This window comes from Salmo trutta, chromosome 5 (genome assembly GCF_901001165.1).
Source record: "Salmo trutta chromosome 5, fSalTru1.1, whole genome shotgun sequence".
In the NCBI taxonomy this organism is placed as follows: Eukaryota; Metazoa; Chordata; class Actinopteri; order Salmoniformes; family Salmonidae; genus Salmo; species Salmo trutta.
In genome coordinates, this window is record NC_042961.1 from 59,287,790 (window position 1) to 59,313,968 (window position 26,179).

The 26,179-nt window shown below is 43.8% G+C and overlaps 1 protein-coding gene and 1 long non-coding RNA gene across 2 annotated transcripts in view; both read left to right on the forward strand.

Moving 5' to 3' along the window:
* Positions 1-7,896: 7,896 nt before the first annotated feature.
* LOC115195002 (tumor necrosis factor ligand superfamily member 10) overlaps positions 7,897-26,179 on the forward strand; it is a 30,878-nt gene continuing 12,595 nt past the window's right edge. The window contains exons 1-2 of the mRNA XM_029754902.1: positions 7,897-7,926; positions 9,501-9,650. Of these exons, the coding sequence (XP_029610762.1) occupies positions 7,897-7,926; positions 9,501-9,650 (180 nt within the window). The remainder of the gene's footprint in view (positions 7,927-9,500; positions 9,651-26,179) is intronic.
* On the forward strand, positions 17,745-19,832 carry LOC115194659 (uncharacterized). The gene is made up of 2 exons (XR_003878425.1): positions 17,745-18,700; positions 18,967-19,832. It is a non-coding gene; the product is annotated as an uncharacterized LOC115194659 (long non-coding RNA).

Below are 26,179 nucleotides of genomic sequence, written 5' to 3' on the forward strand. Positions count from 1 at the left end.
GCCATCATCATTATTCCTAGTTCTAGTCTACAGCCATCATCATTATTCCTAGTTGTAGTTCTAGTCTACAGCCATCATCATTATTCCTAGTTCTAGTTCTAGTCTACAGCCATCATCATTATTCCTAGTTCTAGTCTACAGCCATCATCATTATTCCTAGTTCTAGTTCTAGTCTACAGCCATCATCATTATTCCTAGTTCTAGTCTACAGCCATCATCATTATTCCTAGTTCTAGTTCTAGTCTACAGCCATCAAACATATATATATCATTCTGCATAGGTTATCTAACCTTTACACCTGTTCAATTGCCATTTGAATGAATGATGCACATTGATTCTTTCAGAACTTTCATTCCTTATGGAGATTAGTACAACTTGCACACTGTACAGTATAATAATACACATTGATTGTGTGTCTATGTGTTGTAATTTCAGTGTTGAAAAGAGCTTTTCTAAAAGTCCAACTTGATAGCAGCCAGCTAATATATTTAGATAAGCTAGTCTAACTTGATCGATAGCCTGAAATGGCTTGGTGGCTAGTCATGAGGTCAGGGCATTGGGGAACCTATCTAGATGGCTAGCTAAAGCCAACTTCATCAAATTGCTAGGTGGCTAGTGTTGGAGACAAACCACAGTGTTTTTATTCATCAAGAAAGCATCAATAGGCTACATAGCTTGATCACAATAATTTACAGACATGCATATCGGCCTTCACCGGCAGCTGAACTCTAATCAAACGAAGTGTGTGTCGCTCTACACTCTCTCTCCTCCACTGATGATACTGACGATACTGCACACACTAGAGTATCTAGCATCCTGGCCAGGCATCTCTGTGCACCTTGGAAGGAACCACTGACTAGGGAGAATAGGGGAGGAATTCTTTGCCTGCTCCAGTCAGTGTGCCCAGTCCACAAAAAGAACAATAATACTTTCCCTTCTCAACCCAGTGGCTCCAGGATGTTTTATTAAAATCCATCCAACATGAACTCCATCCTACCTCTAGTGTTCTCCAGCGAGAGGTCAGAGGTTAGAGGTTTGGGATGTGATAGAATGCAATGAGTCATAAATGGAATTCCTGGAACCCTGAGATGGAACTCCTGGAACCCTGAGATGGAACTCCTGGAACCCTGAGATGGAACTCCTGGAACCCTGGGATGGAACTCCTGGAACCCTGGGATGGAACTCCTGGAACCCTGGGATGGAACTCCTGGAACCCTCAGATGGAACTCCTGGAACCCTGGGATGGAACTCCTGGAACCCTGGGATGGAACTCCTGGAACCCTGAGATGGAACTCCTGGAACCCTGGGATGGAACTCCTGGAACCCTGGGATGGAACTCCTGGAACCCTGGGATGGAACTCCTGGAACCCTGGGATGGAACCCAGCGGGTTCTATCTGTTAGCTGGTTGAACTGAAGCCTTGTGTTGTTGTGATCTAGGATCAGATTACCCTAACCACTAGCTTCTGACCTTAACTATTGTGGCAACACCAAACTGACCTGAGATGAATGCCATACTACTCCCTGACGGCATGATTAGTGCACCATGTTGTTCTGATCTAACCCTAACCAATATGGGGGAAATGTTAAAACTGACCCCAAATCAGTCTTGGGGAAACAGGATCATACTCCCCTGTGGAATGACTATGGGGTCAGAAGTTTTTGAACCATGGATAAATTGGGTTGCTGTAGTTGTTATAGATTATAACTAGAGTTTTACCAGGTCAGATCGCCATGTGGGCAGGAAAAAACCTTTCTCTGAGATTGTCGCCAGTTGCTTTTTGAAAACCAATCACACCAATCCTCCCGACTGCTGGCGGAATGTTCCGTAGCCTGGGTGGCGCTTTGAAATGACATCACAATGCCTCAGAACAGGGCTTGTCTTCCAAGAGTTCCACAGTTGGTTTACAGAGCAACCGCTGGCAACGACTGGAGAACAGACAAAGACATTTGTGTGTGAATGTCTGGGCTCTAAAAACCTCTCTGTTGTTTAAGTGTTTGTCTGACCCCTGCTTAACAATCTATCGGCTCACTAGACCACCCACTTGGCCACACAAACACACAACACACGCATATAGACACACACACACACACACACACACACACACACACACACACACACACACACACACACACACACACACACACAAACACAGAAACAATCAGCCCCTCCATCGCTTACTTTATCTTGTGTGCACAGGTGTGAAAAACAAACGGATGACATAACTGGTGACCTCGCCTATTTCTCTCTTTCTTTCTTCCTTTCCACGGGAATCAGAAACTAAACCCTTCGAACGAGATCGAAACTCTAAATTCTTACTCTCTGTGTGTGTGTGTGTGTGTGTGTGTGTGTGTGTGAGTGCATGTCTTATCATGTTATCGTAGCTAGTCGTTACTGCATGTGTTTAATAGAACATGAACACAATACTTTCAAGGACAGAGAGGGAGGGAGGCAGGCAGGGAGGGAGGGAGGGAGGCAGGCAGGCAGGCAGGCAGGCAGGCAGGCAGGCAGGCAGGCAGGGAGGGAGGGAGGGAGGGAGGGAGGGAGGGAGGGAGGCAGGCAGGCAGGCAGGCAGGCAGGCAGGCAGGCAGGCAGGCAGGCAGGCAGGCAGGCAGGGAGGGAGGGAGGGAGGGAGGGAGGGAGGGAGGGAGGGAGGGAGGCTATTTGTACATAATATGACATTTGGAATGTCTTTATTTCTCCGAGTGTAATGTTTACTGTACATTTTTTTATTGTTTATTATACTTTAGTTTATTATCCATTTCACTTGCTTTGGCAATGTTTCCCATGCCAATAAAGTCCTTAAATTGAATTGAAATTGAGAGAGAGAGAGAGCGAGAGAGAGAGAGAGAGAGAGAGAGAGGGAGAGAGAGAGAGAGAGAGGGGGAGAGAGAGAGAGAGAGAGAGAGAGAGAGAGAGAGAGAGAGAGAGAAAATGAAAAGAGATTAAAAGGTGAAAGGTTATAGAGAGACTTTAGGCAGGTTGGTTACCATTCTGGTTCTAATTTAGACATATTTATTTCACATTCCAATGACAAGGATTGGAACTAAAGCTGAAACAGATCTTCTGACTGGGCTAAAGTGACTTCACTTTCCCTCATCAACTCCTTGTTATTTTTTAAGTTCTACCAGTTGTACCAGTTGTACCAGTTGTATGAGTTGTACCAGTTGTACCAGTTGTATGAGTTGTACCAGTTGTATCAGTTGTACCAGTTGTATCAGTTGTACCAGTTGTACCAGTTGTACCAGTTGTATGAGTTGTACCAGTTGTACCAGTTGTACCAGTTGTATGAGTTGTACCAGTTGTACCAGTTGTATGAGTTGTACCAGTTGTATCAGTTGTACCAGTTGTACCAGTTGTATCAGTTGTACCAGTTGTATGAGTTGTACCAGTTGTACCAGTTGTACCAGTTGTACCAGTTGTACCAGTTGTATGAGTTGTACCAGTTGTACCAGTTGTACCAGTTGTACCAGTTGTACCAGTTGTATCAGTTGTACCAGTTGTACCAGTTGTATGAGTTGTACCAGTTGTACCAGTTGTACCAGTTGTACCAGTTGTATGAGTTGTACCAGTTGTACCAGTTGTACCAGTTGTATGAGTTGTACCAGTTGTACCAGTTGTACCAGTTGTACCAGTTGTATGAGTTGTACCAGTTGTATGAGTTGTATCAGTTGTACCAGTTGTATGAGTTGTACCAGTTGTACCAGCTGTACCAGTTGTATGAGTTGTACCAGTTGTATGAGTTGTATCAGTTGTACCAGTTGTATCAGTTGTATGAGTTGTACCAGTTGTACCAGTTGTACCAGTTGTACCAGTTGTATGAGTTGTACCAGTTATACCAGTTGTACCAGTTGTACCAGTTGTACCAGTTGTAGGAGTTGTACCAGTTATACCAGTTGTACCAGTTGTACCAGTTGTACCAGTTGTATGAGTTGTACCAGTTGTACCAGTTGTACCAGTTGTACCAGTTGTATGAGTTGTACCAGTTGTATGAGTTGTACCAGTTGTACCAGTTGTACCAGTTGTACCAGTTGTACCAGTTGTATGAGTTGTACCAGTTGTACCAGTTGTACCAGTTGTATGAGTTGTACCAGTTGTATGAGTTGTACCAGTTGTATGAGTTGTACCAGTTGTACCAGTTGTACCAGTTGTACCAGTTGTACCAGTTGTATGAGTTGTACCAGTTGTACCAGTTGTACCAGTTGTATGAGTTGTACCAGTTGTACCAGTTGTACCAGTTGTATCAGTTGTACCAGTTGTATGAGTTGTACCAGTTGTACCAGTTGTACCAGTTGTACCAGTTGTATGAGTTGTACCAGTTGTAAATATGTGCCATATGTGCCATGTAAAAAAGCTAACGTTTAAGTTCCTTGTTCAGAACATGAGAACATATGAAAGCTGGTGGTTCAATATTCCCAGTTCTTCAATATTCCCAGTTAAGAAATATTAGGTTGTAGTTATTATAGGAATTATGACGCGTCGACTATTTCTCTCTCTATACCATTTGTATTTCATATACCTTTGACTATTGGATGTTCTTATAGGTACTTTAGTATTGCCAGTCTAATCTCGGGAGTTGATAGGCTTGAAGTCATAAACAGCGCTGTGCTTCAAGCATTGCTAAGAGCTGCTGGCAAACACAGTAAAGTGCTGTTTGAATGAATGCTCACAAGCCTGCTGCTGCCTACCACCACTCAGTCAGACTGCTCTATCAAATATCAAATCATAGACTTCATTATAATATAATAAACACACAGAAATACGAGCCTTAGGTCATTAATATGGTTGAATCCGGAAACTATCATTTCGAAAACAAAACGTTTATTCTTTGAGTGAAATAGGTAACCGTTCTGTATTTTATCTAACAGGTGGCAACCCTAAGTCTAAATTTTGCTGTTACATTGCGCAACCTTCAATGTTATGTCATAATTATAATTAAGTCTGGCAAATTAGTTCACAGTTCGCAACGAGCCAGGCAGCCCAAACTGTTTCATATACCCTGACTCTGCTTGCACAGAACGCAAGAGAAGTGACACAATTTCCCTAGTTAATATCGCCTGCTAACATTAATTTCTTTTAACTAAATATGCAGGTTTAAAAAAATATACTTCTGTGTATTGATTTTAAGAAAGGCGTTGATGTTTATGGTTAGGTACATTTGTGCAAAGATTGTGCTTTTTTCAGCAATGCGCTTTTGTTAAATCATCATCCGTTTGGCGAAGTTGGAGTTGGCTGTGATTCAATGATAAATTAACAGGCACCGCATTGATTATATGCAACGCAGGACAAGCTAGTTAACCTAGTAATATCATTAACCGTGTATAGTTAACTAGTGATTATGTGAAGATTGATTGTTTTTTGTAAGATAAGTTTAATGCTATTTAGCAACTTACCTTGGCTCCTTGCAGCCACAAGGTCCTTTTGGCGCTGCACTCGCGTAACAGGTGGTCACTCTGCCACGCAGTTTCCTCATGGATTGCAATGCAATCGTCCATAATCGGCATCTAAAAAGGCCGATTACCGATTGTTATGAAAACTTGAAATCGGCCCTAATTAATCGGCCATGCCGATTAATCGGTCGACCTCTATTCCTTATTCAGTAGATTGAAGTGCACTACTTTTGACCAGCCCTATGAGCTATTGAAATCAAATCATCAAATCAAATGTTATTTGTCACATGTGCAGAATACAGTGTAGACCTTACAGTGGAATGCTTACTGGCAAGCCCTTAACTTACAATGCAGTTGAAAGAGAATAGAGTTCGATTTGGTAGGCAGACAAGTGTTCAATGATGTAATCCACAGTCAATAAACCAGGCCTGACAGTTAGTCCCTCTGTCTCCCAATCCTGTGTGTGTGTGTGTGTGTGTGTGTGTGGGACACTGACCAGACCCCATACAGCATGCCTGAACTCCTACACTCCTCCTTATCCTCCCTCGCTCTCCTCTCTCGCTCTCTTCCCTTGCTCTCCTTCCTCGCTCTCCTCCCTCGCTCTACTCCCTCGCTCTACTCCCTCGCTCTCTTCCCACCATAGAGGATTGAAAGACTTTCTCGTTACAAAACGGAATGCACATAAGCACTGTACACACACACACACACACACACACACACACACACACACACACACACACACACACACACACACACACACACACACTCCAGGTCTCTGGCCCCGGCTTTGAGTTACATGGTTGGCTTCTTTTTCCTAATCCCCTGAAATGAGACTTGGGAACATCAGGAAAACCCTGGACCGTGGTGCTTGGTGCTCCAGGAGGTAACACTGCTGCATTGTTCCTGACATCCTCTATGGCGTTCCTGGGATCTGAGGGGCTTTGTGTGTGTGTGTGTGTGTGTGTGTGTGTGTGTGTGTGTGTGTGTGTGCGCTCTGACCCCTCCACCTGGCTATGGGAAGAGTGAATGATCCTGATATCTAATAGCAGGGAAGGGTGACACACAAACACACACACCGATGAACACACACACACACACACACACACACTTGCACACACTGTAGTCTCCACTCCTTTGTTGTAAACATCTGTACTTCAGGAATTTTTAATCATCCCATTTTCACTCCATCAAGTAGATAATATTATCTCAGTTATAATAAGGAGTTGACTTGCTGGCATGTTAAACCCAACCACACACACACACACACACACACACACACACACACACACACACACACACACACACACACAGACACACACACACACACACACACACACACACACACACACACACCAATCCAACTCATCCCTAACACACACACACACACACACACACACACACAAATCCAACTACTCCCTAACACACACACACACACACACACACACACACACACACACACACACAAATCCAACTACTCCCTAACACACACACACACACACACCAATCCAACCACTCCCTAACACACACACACACACACACACACACACACACACACACAAACACACACACACACACACACCAATCCAACTACTCCCTAACACACACACACACACCAATCCAACTACTCCCTAACAAACGCACACACACACACACACACCAATCCAACTACTCCCTAACACACACACACACACACCAATCCAACTACTCCCTAACACACACACACACACACACACACACACACACACACACACACACACACACACACCATTCCAACTACTCCCTAACACACACACACACACACACACACACACACACACACACACACACCAATCCAACTACTCCCTAACACACACACACACACACACACCAATCCAACCACTCCCTAACACACACACACACACACACACCAATCCAACTACTCCCTAACACACACACACACACACACCAATCCAACTACTCCCTAACACACACACACACACCAATCCAACTACTCCCTAACACACGCACACACACACACACCAATCCAACTACTCCCTAACACACACACACACACCAATCCAACTACTCCCTAACACACGCACGCACACACACACATACACACACACACACACACACACACACACACCATTCCAACTACTCCCTAACACACACACACACACACACACCAATCCAACTACTCCCTAACACACACACACACACACCAATCCAACTACTCCCTAACACACACACACACGCACACACACACACACACACACACACACACACACAAACCAATCCAACTACTCCCCAACTAGCGCTGTCAGAACTAATACCCCTTCAGAATTCCCAATTCCGTCACATGGAACGGGGAGTGTGTTTAGGTTGAGGTCTACGAAACATCAACACTCACTGATGTCACAGAGGCAACGAAATGTCAGCAGTCCAGCTAGACTTGGGTGCATGTAAATAGTCTGTACTCTCCTCTTATCTCCTCTCCTTCGTTGGTACTCATTCAAAAACACAACAATATGGAGAAAAATATGGTGACAAGCAAAAAGGTGAATCCCTCTAGTATTTGTTGAAATCAGTCCTGCTTTTTTACATTAGCACAGACAAGGAGACAAAGGAAAGAAGATGAGGAGATGAGGAGAGGAAGCCACTGTAGAGTATTGAAACGCAGCCATCCACTGTTTATAAGAAGCCAGACACTTCCTGTATGTGGAGTGCCAGACTCTTCTTGTAGAAGTACCACCTCCTTCTCCCTGTTCTCCATCACTTCCCCTATAAGAGAGAACCATTTAACCATCAACATCAACAAAATGGCTGATAGAATGAGGAGAAAGCGACCACCACACACACACACACACACACACACACACACACACACACACACACACACACACTCCCTGTTGGGGCTTGTTAAAGAGTCATTAGTACGACCCCCCCAACCGTGACGCTGAACAGTTCCGTACCCCCAGCTCCAAATTATACATTAACACACACACACACACACACACACACACACACACACACACACACACACACACACACACACATACACACACACACACATACACACACGCACACACGCACACACACACGCATACACACACACGCATACACACACGCACACACACGCACACACCAATTATACACAAATTACACACAAAGACTCAAATTGAATACAGAAATGAACTGCAGAGAGTGGGGTATAGAGAGAAAGAAAAGAGAGGAATCAGAGTATTTCCTGGAGGAGTGGCTAAATCCGAGTATTTCCTGGAGGAGTGGCTAAATCCGAGTATTTCCTGGAGGAGTGGCTAAATCCGAGTATTTTCTGGAGGAGTGGCTAAATCCGAGTATTTCCTGGAGGAGTGGCTAAATCCGAGTATTTTCTGGAGGAGTGGCTAAATCCGAGTATTTCCTGGAGGAGTGGCTAAATCCGAGTATTTCCTGGAGGAGTGGCTAAATCCGAGTATTTCCTGGAGGAGTGGCTAAATCCGAGTATTTCCTGGAGGAGTGGCTAAATCCGAGTATTTTCTGGAGGAGTGGCTAAATCCGAGTATTTCCTGGAGGAGTGGCTAAATCCGAGTATTTTCTGGAGGAGTGGCTAAATCCGAGTATTTCCTGGAGGAGTGGCTAAATCCGAGTATTTCCTGGAGGAGTGGCTAAATCCGAGTATTTTCTGGAGGAGTGGCTTAAATCCGAGTATTTCCTGGAGGAGTGGCTAAATCCGAGTATTTCCTGGAGGAGTGGCTAAATCCGAGTATTTCCTGGAGGAGTAGCTAAATACGAGTATTTCCTGGAGGAGTGGCTAAATCCGAGTATTTCCTGGAGGAGTGGCTAAATCCGAGTATTTTCTGGAGGAGTGGCTTAAATCCAAGTATTTCCTGGAGGAGTGGCTAAATCAGAGTATTTCCTGGAGGAGTGGCTAAATCAGAGTATTTCCTGGAGGAGTGGCTAAATCAGAGTATTTCCTGGATAATCCTTTGTTATCATCTTGTCGTTGGTCTGTCATCATTGAGGCAATAGCCAGGGGGAGACAGAGGAGCTGAGTGCTGTATGTCACTGTTACGTCATGCTATGTCAGTCTTAATACCTCTCCTCAGTCTTGTATATTCTCCCTGTCTTCCAGGTGCGTAGCCAGGGCGTGACAGAGGAGCTGAAGTGCCTCAGTCTGCTGAATGCTCTGGATAAAGACCAGGACATCCCAGAGGACCTGGCTCAGCTGTTTGGAGAACCCTGCATCAAGCTGGCAGAGGGCATCAAGGCCTACATCTCAAAGGTAAGACTGGCACCCTATTCCCTAAATAGTGTACCACTCTGGCACCCTATTCCCTAGATAGTGCCCTATTATGGCACCCTATTCCCTAGATAGTGTACTACTCTGTCACCCTATTCCCTAGATAGTGCCCTACTACAAGGCTTAGTTCTATGAGACCACACAGATGTAGGTTATATCTGAAATGCCCCCTATCTCTACTGTAGATATTTAACATATTTAGCATAAAGGCCTGTGTATGGACATTCCAGTAGCTAGCACAGCCCAAAGCGGGTAGATGGAGGACATATTTAAAAGCAATATACCTTGGTATGTGGACCGGCTGACATTTTTATTTTGCACCATTTGGAATGTTTGGATTACTTTGTCATTACCTGTAAAAAAAAGGGATTCTAGAATGTGCTAGAATTCTATCACAGCAGAATTCTGTTGTGCTGCCATGTCAAGAGGACTGTGAATAATCATGTCGTTTCACACCTGTGTTCTGCAGTGGGAATTGATCTGAGAGACAGCCAATATGACCCAGTCCTTGTGTGTGTGTGTGTGTGTGTGTGTGTGTGTGTGTGTGTGTGTGTGTGTGTGTGTGTGTGTGTGTGTGTGTGTGTGTGTGTGTGTGTGTGTGTGTGTGTGTGTGTGTGAGTGCATGCTGTCCCAATAGAAGCGGTAGAAGTAGAATGATAAATTCTACATTATAGAGCAGCAGTAGCAGCTGAGCCAAGAGAACTAGGGGACGATTGTCTGAATCTCAGACCAATCCACTGTTTATCTGTAGAACACTGCTGTTCAGGGAACATTCTGCGTGCTGTCGCCACGAAGGTTCTCTCGCTCTACATAGATTCCATTGTCTGTGAGAGGAGAGCGGTTTTTCACCCCACTGTTTGACGACATTGAGTTAATGAAGATCGGCCTCTAGTTCCTTCCTAAAGCTATTGGCTGTTCTCCGTTTTAACACACACACAGCCAAAAGGCTGTACAACGCTTGAGCTCCCGTGCCTCTAAACCTTGGGGCACCATTCCCAGGGTCTGCCCATCGTAGATCAACATCACCTAAATCATCCATCTCTGGTAGTACAATGAGTCACACAGACTGCGGGCTGTATGTATCAAGCTTCCCAGTGTCTTAGAAGTAAAGGTGCCTGGAAGAACCTATTGGGTTGCCACACCTGCGGTACCTTTCCAGTTGAAACATGTTCCTTGAGGAACCCCTGTGGTCAAACCGGAACCTTCCGGTGATTTTCAACCTTTCTAATGATATATTGTAGAGGTGACAGCCTATCAGATCAGGAGGTGTGGCTTATTGGAGGTGTGGCTTTCAGATAGTAATGAGATATATTTATAATAATATATTGTAAAGGTTAGCGTAAATGTCCTGTTCGTCATGTAAAGTTTGTACACTGCAAATTGATATGTTCCTTGAATATTTATGTATAATCAATATTTTAATATCATTAGTGCTGAAGCGCGTAGCGTATAAAAATTGTCTGTCCTCGGTTGAAACACTCACTACCGAGTTCCAAAATGTCTCTGGAAGCAACGTCGGTACAAGAACTGTTAGTCGGGAGCTTCATGAAATGGGTTTCCGTGGCTGAGCAGCCACACACAAGCCTAAGACCACCATGCGCAATGCCAAGCGTTGGCTGGAGTGGTATAAAGCTCGCCGCCATTGGACTCTGGAGCAGTGGAAATGCAGTCTCTGGAGTGATGAATCACGCTTCACCATCTGGTAGTCCAACGGACAAATCTGGGTTTGGCAGATGCCAGGAGAACGCTACCTCCCCCAAATGCATAGTGCCAACTGTAAAGTTTGGTGGAGGAGGAATAATGGTCTGGGGCTATTTTTCATGGTTCGGGCCCTTCGTTCCAACGAAGGGAAATCTTAACACTACAGCATTTGGTATTTTACATCGTAATGAAGAGCGTTATATGGACAGGGATCACCTGATCCTAGATCCGCACTCCTACTCAGAGGCGCATCATGAATACGACTGAGTCAGTCGTATTCATGGTGAGTCAGAGACTGTGGCCTCCATCTGTCTGTACCACTCACTACCTAAACACAGACACCGCCAACAGGCTTTCCCCATCTGTGTGTGTCTGCTTATTGCTGTATCTGCATCCTTCCTTCCCCGCTTCAATATGGACAGACATACTGACTCACACACACACACACACACACACACACACACACACACACACACACACACACACACACACACACACACACATACACACACACACACACACACATACACACATACACACATACACACACACACACACACACACACACACATACACACATACACACACACACACACACACACACACACACACACACACACATACACACACACACACACACATACACACACACACACACACACACTCAAACAATTAGAGCTGCACCACATGATACAATCAGACTGTTTACAGTTCTGTCTCCAGTTGTAATAGAAATGGAATGTCTCGTTTCTTGTGGTGTAAATTGACTTGGATTGGGTCTGAGTCTGTGTGTGAGTGTCCCTGTGCATGTGCGTGGGTGTGTGTATGTGTGTGTGTGTGTGTGTGTGTGTGTGTGTGTGTGTGTGTGTGTGTGTGTGTGTGTGTGTAAATTGACTTGGATTGTGTGTGTGTGTGTGTGTGTGTGTGTGTGTGTGTGTGTGTGTGTGTGTGTGTGTGTGTGTGTGTGTGTGTGTGTGTGTGTGTGTAAATTGACTTGGATTGGGTCTGCTTGCAAGTTAAGCATTTCACTGTACTTGTGCATGTGACAGTACAACTGGATCTCAGTATGAGACAAAGCTGGTCCAGAGTGATTATACAGTCTGTACACCCCCTGAAACTACACACGGTCTCTTTCCGAAGTAGGGTCTGACCCAACGCCTTGTGTTGAAATCCACATTTTTTAAGAAAAGTAGATAATTGTAAAATTAAACTTCCTCCCTTGAACACTGTCCAAGAGCAAACAAGACTGATTTTGTGCAGCAACTTTGTTTCCTCAATTAGGAATTACAATTAAACTGTATTTTAAAGTTCAGGCTAAGAGTTAAAGTGTTTGGTTAGAGTAGCTTGAAAGCGCTAGGCTACATGGCTAACATAAGGTTAGCATTAGCAACAACAAAAAACATATCTTGGCCTACTTCTACTGGAGACGCTAGGCTACATGGCTAACGTTTAGATAGTATTACCCAAACCCAGCTCTTGGCTTTTCATTCTGGTCTGTGTTCTTGCATGGAAATAGTCATGCTAATGAGTGCAGCTGGTTTAATGTGGGCTGGTCTGGGTTTTGTGACTGTTTGTGTGTGTGGGGGGGGGGGGGGGTCTTTGGCTACAGCGTTAGCCTCTGTAGACTCTGTGTCTTTGTATAAAACGCTTGAGCTGAAAAGCTGGTCTAGCTTTAACCAAACCGTTTGGCTAGAATAAATGGTATTTTCTGTTTGAACCCTGTCCCAACCCTTAACCATTACATTTTAGTCATTTAGCAGACACTCTTATCCAGAGTGACTTACAGTAGTGAATGCATACATTTCATGCATTTTTTTGTACTGGCCCCCCGTGGGAATCGATCCCACAACCCTGGCATTGCACACACCATGCTGGCGTTGCAAACACCATGCTCTACCAACTGAGCCACCTTAACCCTTAACCCTTTACCCTTAACCATTACCTTAACCCTTTACCCTTAACCATTACCTTAACCCTTTACCCTTAACCATTACCTTAACCCTTACCCCTTTACCCTTTACCATTACCTTTACCCTTAACCCTTAATTTAACCATTCAGAACCTTATCCCAAACCTTAACCCTTAACGTAACCATTCAGAACCTTATCCCAAACCTTAACCCTTAACGTAACCATTCAGAACCTTATCCCAAACCTTAACCCTTAATTTAACCATTCAGAACCTTATCCCAAACCTTAACCATTCAGAACCTTATCCCAAACCTTAACCCTTAACGTAACCATTCAGAACCTTATCCCAAACCTTAACCCTTAACGTAACCATTCAGAACCTTATCCCAAACCTTAACCCTTAATTTAACCATTCAGAACCTTATCCCAAACCTTAACCATTCAGAACCTTATCCCAAACCTTAACCCTTAACTTATACCATTCTGTATTCATGCCTGAACTTAACCTTCGAAATTTGACATTTGTGGATAAACATCAGATTCTGCAGTGAGATTGGAGACCTATAATGCAGGGCCTCTCCTACACACACACACACACACACACACACACACACACACACACACACACACACACACACACACACACACACACACACACACACAAACACACCCTCCCAGTGATATATATTAGCGGTGGGAGGTCGTCAAATCTCATTGTGCTAATTGAGAGAGGCTGTAGTCCATTATCTGTTGGCAGAGACAGAGGATCCTAATGTGAAACACATGGACAACTACACACACACACACACACACACACACTGCACGCACACATTTTGAGACATTACGTTTTTTAACATGGACACCACAGAATGATGTGATTTTTTTATTTATTTTTTTATTTATTTATTTCACCTTTATTTAACCAGGTAGGCAAGTTGAGAACAAGTTCTCATTTACAATTGTGACCTGGCCAAGATAAAGCAAAGCAGTTTGACAACATACAACAACACAGAGTTACACATGGAGTAAACAACATACAGTCAATAATACAGTAGAAAAAAAATAAGACTATATACAATGTGAGCAAATGATGTGAGATAAGGGAGGTAAAAGCAAAAAAAATGCCATGGTGGCAAAGTAAATAAAGTATAGCAAGAAAAACACTGGAATGGTAGATTTGTAGTTTGAAGAAAGTTCAAATATAAATAATATGGTGCAAATGAGCAAAATAAATAAAATAAATAAATACAGTAGGGGAAGAGGTAGTAGTTTGGGCTAAATTATAGATGGGCTATGTACAGGTGCAGTGATCTGTGAGCTGCTCTGACAGCTGGTGCTTAAAGCTAGTGAGGGAGATAAGTGTTTCCAATTTCAGAGATTTTTGTAGTTCGTTCCAGTCGTTGGCAGCAGAGAACTGGAAGGAGAGACGACCAAAGGAGGAGTTGGCTTTAGGGGTGACCAGAGAGATATACCTGCTGGAGCGCGTGCTACAGGTGGGTGCTGCTATGGTGACCAGTGAGCGGAGATAAGGGGGGACTTTACCTAGCAGGGTCTTGTAGATGACCTGGAGCCAATGTGTTTGGCGACGATTATGAAGTGAAGGCCAGCCAACGAGAGCATACAGATCGCAGTGGTGGGTTGTATATGGGGCTTTGGTGACAAAACGGATGGCACTGTGATAGACTGCATCCAGCTTGTTGAGTAGGGTATTGGAGGCTATTTTGTAAATGACATCGCCGAAGTCGAGGATTGGTAGGATGGTCAGTTTTACGAGGGTATGTTTGGCAGCATGAGTGAAGGATGCTTTGTTGCGAAATAGGAAGCCAATTCTAGATTTCACTTTGGATTGGAGATGATTGATGTGAGTCTGGAAGGAGAGTTTACAGTCTAACCAGACACCTAGGTATTTGTAGTTGTCCACAAATTCTAAGTTAGAACCGTCCAGAGAAGTTATGCTGGATGGGCGGGCAGGTGCAGGCAGCGATCGGTTGAAGAGCATGCATTTAGTTTTACTTGTGTTTAGGAGCAGTTGGAGGCCACGGAAGGAGAGTTGAATGGCATTGAAGCTCGTCTGGAGGGTTGTTAACACAGTGTCCAAAGAAGGGCCAGAAGTATACAGAATGGTGTCGTCTGCGTAGAGGTGGATCAGAGATTCACCAGCAGCAAGAGCGACATCATTTATGTATACAGAGAAAAGAGTTGGCCCAAGAATTGAACCCTGTGGTACCCCCATAGAGACTGCCAGAGGTCCAGACAGTAGGCCCTCCGATTTGACACACTGAACTCTGTCAGAGAAGTAGTTGGTGAACCAGGCGACGCAATCGTTTGAGAAACCAAGGCTACTAAGTCTGCCGATGAGGATGTGGTGATTAACAGAGTCAAAAGCTTTGGCCAGGTCAATGAATACGGCAGCACAGTATTGTTTCTTATCGATGGCGGTTACGATGTCGTTTAGGACCTTGAGCGTGGCTGAGGTGCACCCATGACCAGCTCTGAAACCAGATTGCATAGCGGAGAGGGTGCGGTGGGATTCGAAATAGTCGGTAATCTGTTTGTTGACTTGACTTTCGAAGACCTTAGAAAGGCAGGGTAGGATGGATATAGGTCTGTAGCAATTTGGGTCAAGAGTGTCACCTCCTTTGAAGAGGGGGATGACAGCAGCTGCTTTCCAATCTATGGGAATCTCAGACGACACGAAAGAGAGGTTGAACAGGCTAGTAATAGGGGTTGCAATAATTTCGGCAGATAATTTTAGAAAGAAAGGCTCCAGATTGTCAAGCCCAGCTGATTTGTAGGGGTCCAGATTTTGCAGCTCTTTCAGAACATCAGCTGAATGGATTTGGGAGAAGGAGAAATGGGGGAGGTTTGGGCGAGTAGCTGTGGGGGGTGCAGTGCTGTTGAATGCAGTAGGGGTAGTTAGGTGGAAAGCATGGCCAGCCGTAGAAAAATGCTTATTGAAATTCTCAATTATAGTGGGCTTATCGGTGGTGACAGAGTTTCCTATCCTCAGTGCAGTGGGCAGTTGGGAGGAGGTGTTCTTATTCTCCATGGACTTTACAATGTCCCAGAACTTTGAATAGGGCCATCCCAACAACGATAAAAAACACAATCTGTCCTCGTCCCGGATGACGGAGAGAGAACCTTAAGATGGACAGCGAGCCTGATGATGGAGAGAGAACAGGTCGTTGGTACACCTGGTAGTTATTATTACAGGGAGAGAGGAGAAAGAAGCCAATAGACAGAGAGGAGAAAGAAGCCAATAGACAGAGGGTAGAAAGAAGCCAATAGACAGAGAGGAGAAAGAAGCCAATAGACAGAGAGGAGAAAGAAGCCAATAGGCAGAGGGTAGAAAGAAGCCAATAGACAGAGAGGAGAAAGAAGCCAATAGGCAGAGAGGAGAAAGAAGCCAATAGACAGAGAGGAGAAAGAAGCCAATAGACAGAGAGGAGAAAGAAGCCAATAGACAGAGGGTAGAAAGAAGCCAATAGACAGAGAGGAGAAAGAAGCCAATAGACAGAGGGTAGAAAGAAGCCAATAGGCAGAGAGGAGAAAGAAGCCAATAGGCAGAGGGTAGAAAGAAGCCAATAGACAGAGAGGAGAAAGAAGCCAATAGGCAGAGGGTAGAAAGAAGCCAATAGACAGAGAGGAGAAAGAAGCCAATAGACAGAGAGTAGAAAGAATAATGATAATAATGAATTCTATATTGTAAAATAGTTCCTTGCATCATACAGCACAATTTTCAGTTACCTTTTTGGCCAATGGTGTTACAGAAAATGTTTCATTTTTGGACAAGTAAAAGAATCTGGCCTACTTGCCCTATTCTTGCCTAACAGAATACCAAAAGGTCAAATGATTTTTGTTCTCCTGCTGATTAGCGTTTATTAGCTGAATCAGATGTGCCAGTGTAGATCTGGAACAATAGCCTGACACATTTCATTCATGCACTGTTATTATGCAAAGGTACAGAGTATTTACACTCCCCTTCATGCTGTACAGTTAGGTCAACTTGAAGAGAACAAGTTAGATTAACTTGAAGAGAACAAGTTAGATTAACTTGAAGAGAACATGTTAGATTAACTTGAAGAGAACATGTTAGATTAACTTGAAGAGAACACGTTAGATTAACTTGAAGAGAACAGGTTAGATTAACTTGAAGAGAACATGTTAGATTAATTTGAAGAGAACATGTTAGATTAACTTGAAGAGAACATGTTAGATTAACTTGAAGAGAACAGGTTAGATTAACTTGAAGAGAACATGTTAGATTAATTTGAAGAGAACATGTTAGATTAACTTGAAGAGAACAGGTTAGGGTCAACTTGAAAAGAACAGGTTAGGGTCAACTTGAAGAGAACAAGTTAGATTAACTTGAAGTTAACACGTTAGATTAACTTGAAGAGAACATGTTAGATTAACTTGAAGAGAACATGTTAGATTAACTTGAAGAGAACAGGTTAGATTAACTTGAAGAGAACAGGTTAGGGTCTACTTGAAGAGGATAGGTTAGGATCTACTTGAAGAGAACAGGTTAGGGTCTACTTGAAGAGGACAGGTTAGGGTCTAGTTGAAGAGGACAAGTTAGGGTCTACTTGAAGAGAACAGGTTAGGGTCTACTTGAAGAGAACAGGTTAGATTAACTTGAAGAGAACATGTTAGATTAACTTGAAGAGAACAAGTTAGATTAACTTGAAGTGAACATGTTAGATTAATTTGAACAGAACCCGTTAGATTAATTTGAACAGAACATGTTATATTAATTTGAAGAGAACAGGTTAGATTAACTTGAAGAGAACAGGTTAGATTAACTTGAAGAGAACAGGTTAGATTAACTTGAAGAGAACATGTTAGTGTCTACTTGAAGAGAACAGGTTAGGGTCTACTTGAAGAGGACAGGTTATGGTCTACTTGAAGAGAACAGGTTAGGATCTACTTGAAGAGAACAGGTTATGGTCTACTTGAAGAGAACAGGTTATATTAACTTGAAGAGAACAGGTTAGTGTCTACTTGAAGAGAACAGGTTAGGGTCTACTTGAAGAGGACAGGTTATGGTCTACTTGAAGAGAACAGGTTAGGATCTACTTGAAGAGAACCGGTTAGGGTCTACTTGAAGAGGACAGGTTAGGGTCTACTTGAAGAGGACAGGTTAGATTAACTTGAAGAGAACACGTTAGGGTCTACTTGAAGAGAACAGGTTAGTGTCTACTTGAAGAGAACAGGTTAGGGTCTACTTGAAGAGAACAGGTTAGGGTCTACTTGAAGAGGACAGGTTAGGGTCTACTTGAAGAGAACAGGTTAGGGTCTATTTGAAGAGGACAGGTTAGGGTCTACTTGAAGAGGACAAGTTATTGTCTTCTTGAAGAGGACAGGTTAGGGTCTACTTGAAGAGAACAGGTTAGGGTCTACTTGAAGAGAACAGGTTAGGTCTACTTGAAGAGAACAGGTTATATTAACTTGAAGAGAACAAGTTAGATTAACTTGAAGTGAACATGTTAGATTAACTTGAAGAGAACAGGTTAGATTAACTTGAAGAGAACACGTTAGTGTCTACTTGAAGAGAACAGGTTAGGGTCTACTTGAAGAGAACAGGTTATATTAACTTGAAGAGAACAAGTTAGATTAACTTGAAGAGAACAGGTTAGATTAACTTGAAGAGAACAGGTTAGATTAACTTGAAGAGAACACGTTAGTGTCTACTTGAAGAGAACAGGTTAGGGTCTACTTGAAGAGGACAGGTTATGGTCTACTTGAAGAGAACAGGTTAGGATCTACTTGAAGAGAACAGGTTAGGGTCTACTTGAAGAGGACAGGTTAGGGTCTACTTGAAGAGAACAGGTTAGGGTCTACTTGAAGAGGACAGGTTATGGTCTACTTGAAGAGAACAGGTTAGGATCTACTTGAAGAGAACAGGTTAGATTAACTTGAAGAGGACAGGTTAGGGTCTACTTGAAGAGGACAGGTTAGATTAACTTGAAGAGAACAGGTTAGGGTCTACTTGAAGAGAACAGGTTAGTGTCTACTTGAAGAGAACAGGTTAGGGTCTACTTGAAGAGGACAGGTTAGGGTCTACTTGAAGAGAACAGGTTAGGGTCTATTTGAAGAGGACAGGTTAGGGTCTACTTGAAGAGAACAGGTTATATTAACTTGAAGAGAACACGTTAGATTAACTTGAAGAGAACACGTTAGAGTAACTTGAAGTTAACATGTTAGATTAACTTGAAGAAAACATGTTAGATTAACTTGAAGAGAACATGTTAGATTAACTTGAAGAGAACATGTTAGATTAACTTGAAGAGAACAGGTTAGATTAACTTGAAAAGAACATGTTAGATTAACTTGAAGAGAACAGGTTAGATTAACTTGAAGAGAACAGGTTAGGGTCTACTTGAAGAGGACAGGTTAGGATCTACTTGAAGAGAACAGGTTAGGGTCTACTTGAAGAGGACAGGTTAGGGTCTACTTGAAGAGAACAGGTTAGGGTCTACTTGAAGAGAACAGGTTAGATTAACTTGAAGAGAACATGTTAGATTAACTTGAAGAGAACAAGTTAGATTAACTTGAAGAGAACACGTTAGATTAACTTGAAGTTAACATGTTAGATTAACTTGAAGAGAACACGTTAGATTAACTTGAAGAGAACACGTTAGATTAACTTGAAGAGAACATGTTAGATTAACTTGAAGAGAACAGGTTAGGGTCTACTTGAAGAGGACAGGTTAGGATCTACTTGAAGAGAACAGGTTAGGGTCTACTTGAAGAGAACAGGTTAGGGTCTACTTGAAGAGAACAGGTTATGGTCTACTTGAAGAGAACAGGTTATATTAACTTGAAGAGAACAGGTTAGTGTCTACTTGAAGAGAACAGGTTATATTAACTTGAAGAGAACAGGTTAGTGTCTACTTGAAGAGAACAGGTTAGGGTCTACTTGAAGAGGACAGGTTAAGGTCTACTTGAAGAGAACAGGTTAGGATCTACTTGAAGAGAACCGGTTAGGGTCTACTTGAAGAGGACAGGTTGGGGTCTACTTGAAGAGGACAGGTTAGATTAACTTGAAGAGAACAGGTTAGGGTCTACTTGAAGAGAACAGGTTAGTGTCTACTTGAAGAGAACAGGTTAGGGTCTACTTGAAGAGAACAGGTTAGGGTCTACTTGAAGAGGACAGGTTAGGGTCTACTTGAAGAGAACAGGTTAGGGTCTATTTGAAGAGGACAGGTTAGGGTCTACTTGAAGAGGACAAGTTAGGGTCTACTTGAAGAGGACAGGTTAGGGTCTACTTGAAGAGAACAGGTTAGGGTCTACTTGAAGAGAACAGGTTAGGTCTACTTGAAGAGAACAGGTTATATTAACTTGAAGAGAACAAGTTAGATTAACTTGAAGTGAACATGTTAGATTAACTTGAAGAGAACAGGTTAGATTAACTTGAAGAGAACAGGTTAGATTAACTTGAAGAGAACATGTTAGTGTCTACTTGAAGAGAACAGGTTAGGGTCTACTTGAAGAGGACAGGTTAGGGTCTACTTGAAGAGAACAGGTTAGGATCTACTTGAAGAGAACAGGTTAGTGTCTACTTGAAGAGGACAGGTTAGGGTCTACTTGAAGAGAACAGGTTAGGGTCTACTTGAAGAGGACAGGTTATGGTCTACTTGAAGAGAACAGGTTAGTGTCTACTTGAAGAGAACAGGTTAGATTAACTTGAAGAGGACAGGTTAGATTAACTTGAAGAGAACAGGTTAGGGTCTACTTGAAGAGAACAGGTTAGTGTCTACTTGAAGAGAACAGGTTAGGGTCTACTTGAAGAGAACAGGTTAGGGTCTACTTGAAGAGGACAGGTTAGGGTCTACTTGAAGAGAACAGGTTAGGGTCTATTTGAAGAGGACAGGTTAGGGTCTACTTGAAGAGGACAAGTTAGGGTCTACTTGAAGAGGACAGGTTAGGGTCTACTTGAAGAGAACAGGTTAGGGTCTACTTGAAGAGGACAGGTTAGGGTCTACTTGAAGAGGACAAGTTAGGGTCTACTTGAAGAGGACAGGTTAGGGTCTACTTGAAGAGAACAGGTTAGGGTCTAGTTGAAGAGAACAGGTTATATTAACTTGAAGAGAACACGTTAGATTAACTTGAAGTTAACATGTTAGATTAACTTGAAGAGAACATGTTAGATTAACTTGAAGAGAACACGTTAGTGTCTACTTGAAGAGAACAGGTTAGGGTCTACTTGAAGAGGACAGGTTAGGATCTACTTGAAGAGAACAGGTTAGGGTCTACTTGAAGAGAACAGGTTAGGGTCTACTTGAAGAGGACAGGTTAGGAACTACTTGAAGAGAACAGGTTAGGATCTACTTGAAGAGAACAGGTTAGGGTCTACTTGAAGAGAACAGGTTAGGGTCTACTTGAAGAGAACATGTTAGATTAACTTGAAGAGAACATGTTAGATTAACTTGAAGAGAACAAGTTAGATTAACTTGAAGTGAACATGTTAGATTAATTTGAACAGAACCCGTTAGATTAATTTGAACATAACATGTTATATTAATTTGAAGAGAACAGGTTAGATTAACTTGAAGAGAAAAGGTTAGATTAACTTGAAGGGAACAGGTTAGATTAACTTGAAGAGAACATGTTAGTGTCTACTTGAAGAGAACAGGTTAGGGTCTACTTGAAGAGAACAGGTTATATTAACTTGAAGAGAACAGGTTAATGTCTACTTGAAGAGAACAGGTTAGGGTCTACTTGAAGAGGACAGGTTATGGTCTACTTGAAGAGAACAGGTTAGGATCTACTTGAAGAGGACAGGTTATGGTCTACTTGAAGAGAACAGGTTAGGATCTACTTGAAGAGAACCGGTTAGGGTCTACTTGAAGAGGACAGGTTAGGGTCTACTTGAAGAGGACAGGTTAGATTAACTTGAAGAGAACAGGTTAGGGTCTACTTGAAGAGAACAGGTTAGTGTCTACTTGAAGAGAACAGGTTAGGGTCTACTTGAAGAGAACAGGTTAGGGTCTACTTGAAGAGGACAGGTTAGGGTCTACTTGAAGCGAACAGGTTAGGGTCTACTTGAAGAGGACACTGCCACGTTACTTCATTGATGTAGTGTTAATCTCTCAGGTACCTGACATGCCTGCTATAGTCTATCATTACGACCGTGGAGACAGGGAGACCATACATAGCACTCATAATCCCTCCACATTCATCCCCCTCCTCTCTCCTCTGCTCCTCATCTGACCCACAGTCATCCTCATATCTCATTCATCCCCCTCCCCTCTCCTCTGCTCCTCATCTGACCCACAGTCATCCTCATATCTCATTCATCCCCCTCCCCTCTCCTCTGCTCCTCATCTGACCCACAGTCATCCTCATATCTCATTCATCCCCCTCCCCTCTCCTCTGCTCCTCATCTGACCCACAGTCATCCTCATATCTCATTCATCCCCCTCCCCTCTCCTCTGCTCCTCATCTGACCCAGAGTCATCCTCATATCTCATTCATCCCCCTCCCCTCTCCTCTGCTCCTCATCTGACCCACAGTCATCCTCATATCTCATTCATCCCCCCCTCTCCTCTGCTCCTTGTGTGTGTGTTTTACGTGAGCCACTCGGCTTACCGTCACTAAACCACATAGAGAATCATCACATCTCCACCTCCACTGTCCAGTCTCAATGGCCCTTTTTGTCCTCCCTCCATTCCTCTCCTCTTTTCACCTCTCCGCCATCCCGTCTCCTATTCATTAAACTGCTGGTTCATTTGGGTAGTCTCTCGTCCCGGGGATGGAGGAGAGGAGGAGGAGACGGGGATGAGAGGAAGGAGAGACGTAGGGTCTTACTGTAGAAACACTGTCTCTAGATCCTGGCCACTGTAGATTCATTATTCAACTATCTAAACCATCAAAGGGCAGACAGACACACACACACACTCATACGCAGGCAGTATAGGACGTGACGCGTACCGACAAAATGGACTCTATTCAGCAGGGTTAAAAATGTCTAAAAACGACTAACGAATGATGGCCAGGGGGGGGGGGGGGGTCACAAAAGTTTTTGTGTAAGTTTTTGTGTACCAGAAACATAAACTCACAAAGGCATCTGTGTGTCTAGTGTCGATTGTCTACCCCCTCCTTGCTCTCCCTCCATCCCTCCCTCTGTCCTCCTCCGCTCCCCCTCTTTGCTCTCCCTTCGTCTCTCCTGCCGTCCCGGGCCAAGGTTTGCTTTCTGCCCGGTTTGGAGTCAGCCACCTGTCTGGTGCACTTTGTGTCTTTTTTTTAAATAAGAAAAAGAGAGAAAGAAGGAAAGAAAGCGTCTTGGAGCGGACCGTGCTACGAGGTCTTGACCCATGACCTGTAAACAGAGGAGACTGGGAGAGGAAAAGAAAGCGTCTTGGAGCGGACCGTGCTACGAGGTCTTGACCCATGACCTGTAAACAGAGGAGACTGGGAGAGGAAAAGAAAGAGTCTTGGAGCGGAGCGTAAACCGGAAGCAGGACGATAGAGTCGTGGTCTGATTTGCCAAAGGGAGGGCGTTTCTGTGGGTAGAATAAAGTTGGCCCAGAGTTATAGCACCCCTTGCGGTGCAGGAACATGTTGGCAGAAGTGAGGTAGAATGGTTTTAAGTCTCCCTGTGTTAAAGTCTTCTCCCACTAGAAAGGCTGCCTCTTGACAAGTGGTATCTTGTTTGTTTATGGTCCATACAGTGCGTTGAGTGCCAAAGTAGTGTTGGCTTGTGGTGGGGTGTAGACGGTGGATTATGGATGAGAAATCTCTAGGTAGACAAAAAAAGTCTGCAGGTGAGCAAAAGGTGAGCAAAAGGTTCAGTTTTCCTTCACACTGGAAGCAGCGAGTTGTTGTTTATGAAGAAGCACACCCCTCCGCCTTTGGACCTGCATGAGGCCGTCGTCGTTCAAATCACGACGCTGCATGGAGAAACCACTGAGTTCCAAATCCAGAGATTCAGACAGCCACATTTATTCTAAAGCATATAATATGGCAGCTAATCAAGTCTCTCTGATATGAGACTCTCGAACGAAGCTCATCTGTCTTATTCATGAGTGACTGGACATGTGGTTTTATTCATCCACATAGCAATACAAACTACCCATTGTGAAGTCTGACTGCTGGACAGATAAACACACACACACACACACACACACACACTCTCTCTCTCTGGCTGCTGGACAAACCAACGAATGTCTGCCAATGTGATATAACTCATAACTATGAGTAATTTAGGAGACTTGTCAGTTTTTTAGGACATACCTCAGACAACTAGAAACAATGGAGGATAGGATGTAAGATAGTTCCCCATGTAAGAAGGAAAAGACTCTCAATTGATTGAATTCAGACTTGACAATGCCAATCTGTTGAAGTTTAAAGTTTAAACGCATCACTACATAATCTAGTGTACCTGTCCAAACTCATTGCTATGGCACAGCTATACTAACAGGGTTTCCATTGAAATGAAACGACTGCTTGAACAAAAGTTTAAATTCACGTCCTTTAGTTATCTGTTTCGGTGGTATTAATGCAGGCAGTGGAGACACCAGCCATGTTAGTTATCTACCTACTGCAGGCAGTGGAGGCACCAGCCATGTTAGTTATCTACCTACTGCAGGCAGTGGAGGCACCAGCCATGTTAGTTATCTACCTACTGCAGGCAGTGGAGGCACCAGCCATGTTAGTTATCTACCTACTGCAGGCAGTGGAGACACCAGCCATGTTAGTTATCTACCTACTGCAGGCAGTGGAGGCACCAACCATGTTAGTTATCTACCTACTGCAGGCAGTGGAGGCACCAGCCATGTTAGTTATCTACCTACTGCAGGCAGTGGAGGCACCAGCCATGTTAGTTATCTACCTACTGCAGGCAGTGGAGGCACCAGCCATGTTAGTTATCTACCTACTGCAGGCAGTGGAGGCACCAGCCATGTTAGTTATCTACCTACTGCAGGCAGTGGAGACACCAGCCATGTTAGTTATCTACCTACTGCAGGCAGTGGAGGCACCAGCCATGTTAGTTATCTACCTACTGCAGGCAGTGGAGGCACCAGACATGTTAGTTATCTACCTACTGCAGGCAGTGGAGGCACCAGCCATGTTAGTTATCTACCTACTGCAGGCAGTGGAGGCACCAGACATGTTAGTTATCTACCTACTGCAGGCAGTGGAGGCACCAGACATGTTAGTTATCTCCTACTGCAGGCAGTGGAGGCACCAGCCATGTTAGTTATCTACCTACTGCAGGCAGTGGAGGCACCAGCCATGTTAGTTATCTACCTACTGCAGGCAGTGGAGGCACCAGCCATGTTAGTTATCTACCTACTGCAGGCAGTGGAGGCACCAGCCATGTTAGTTATCTACCTACTGCAGGCAGTGGAGGCACCAGCCATGTTAGTTATCTACCTACTGCAGGCAGTGGAGGCACCAGCCATGTTAGCTATCTACCTACTGCAGGCAGTGGAGGCACCAGCCATGTTAGTTATCTCCTACTGCAGGCAGTGGAGGCACCAGCCATGTTAGCTATCTACCTACTGCAGGCAGTGGAGGCACCAGCCATGTTAGTTATCTACCTACTGCAGGCAGTGGAGGCACCAGCCATGTTAGCTATCTACCTACTGCAGGCAGTGGAGGCACCAGCCATGTTAGTTATCTACCTACTGCAGGCAGTGGAGGCACCAGCCATGTTAGTTATCTACCTACTGCAGGCAGTGGAGGCACCAGCCATGTTAGCTATCTACCTACTGCAGGCAGTGGAGGCACCAGCCATTTTTACTGAGGTGTCTAAGGGGTAGCTTGGTCGTTGCATGGGGTGCTTATAATATATAGTGTACATGTAATAATAAAAAATAAAAACATTTGGGGGGGTGCCTGTTGTAAAGAGAGCTTCAGCAGCATCATGTAGGTGAAATATATAGAGGACTG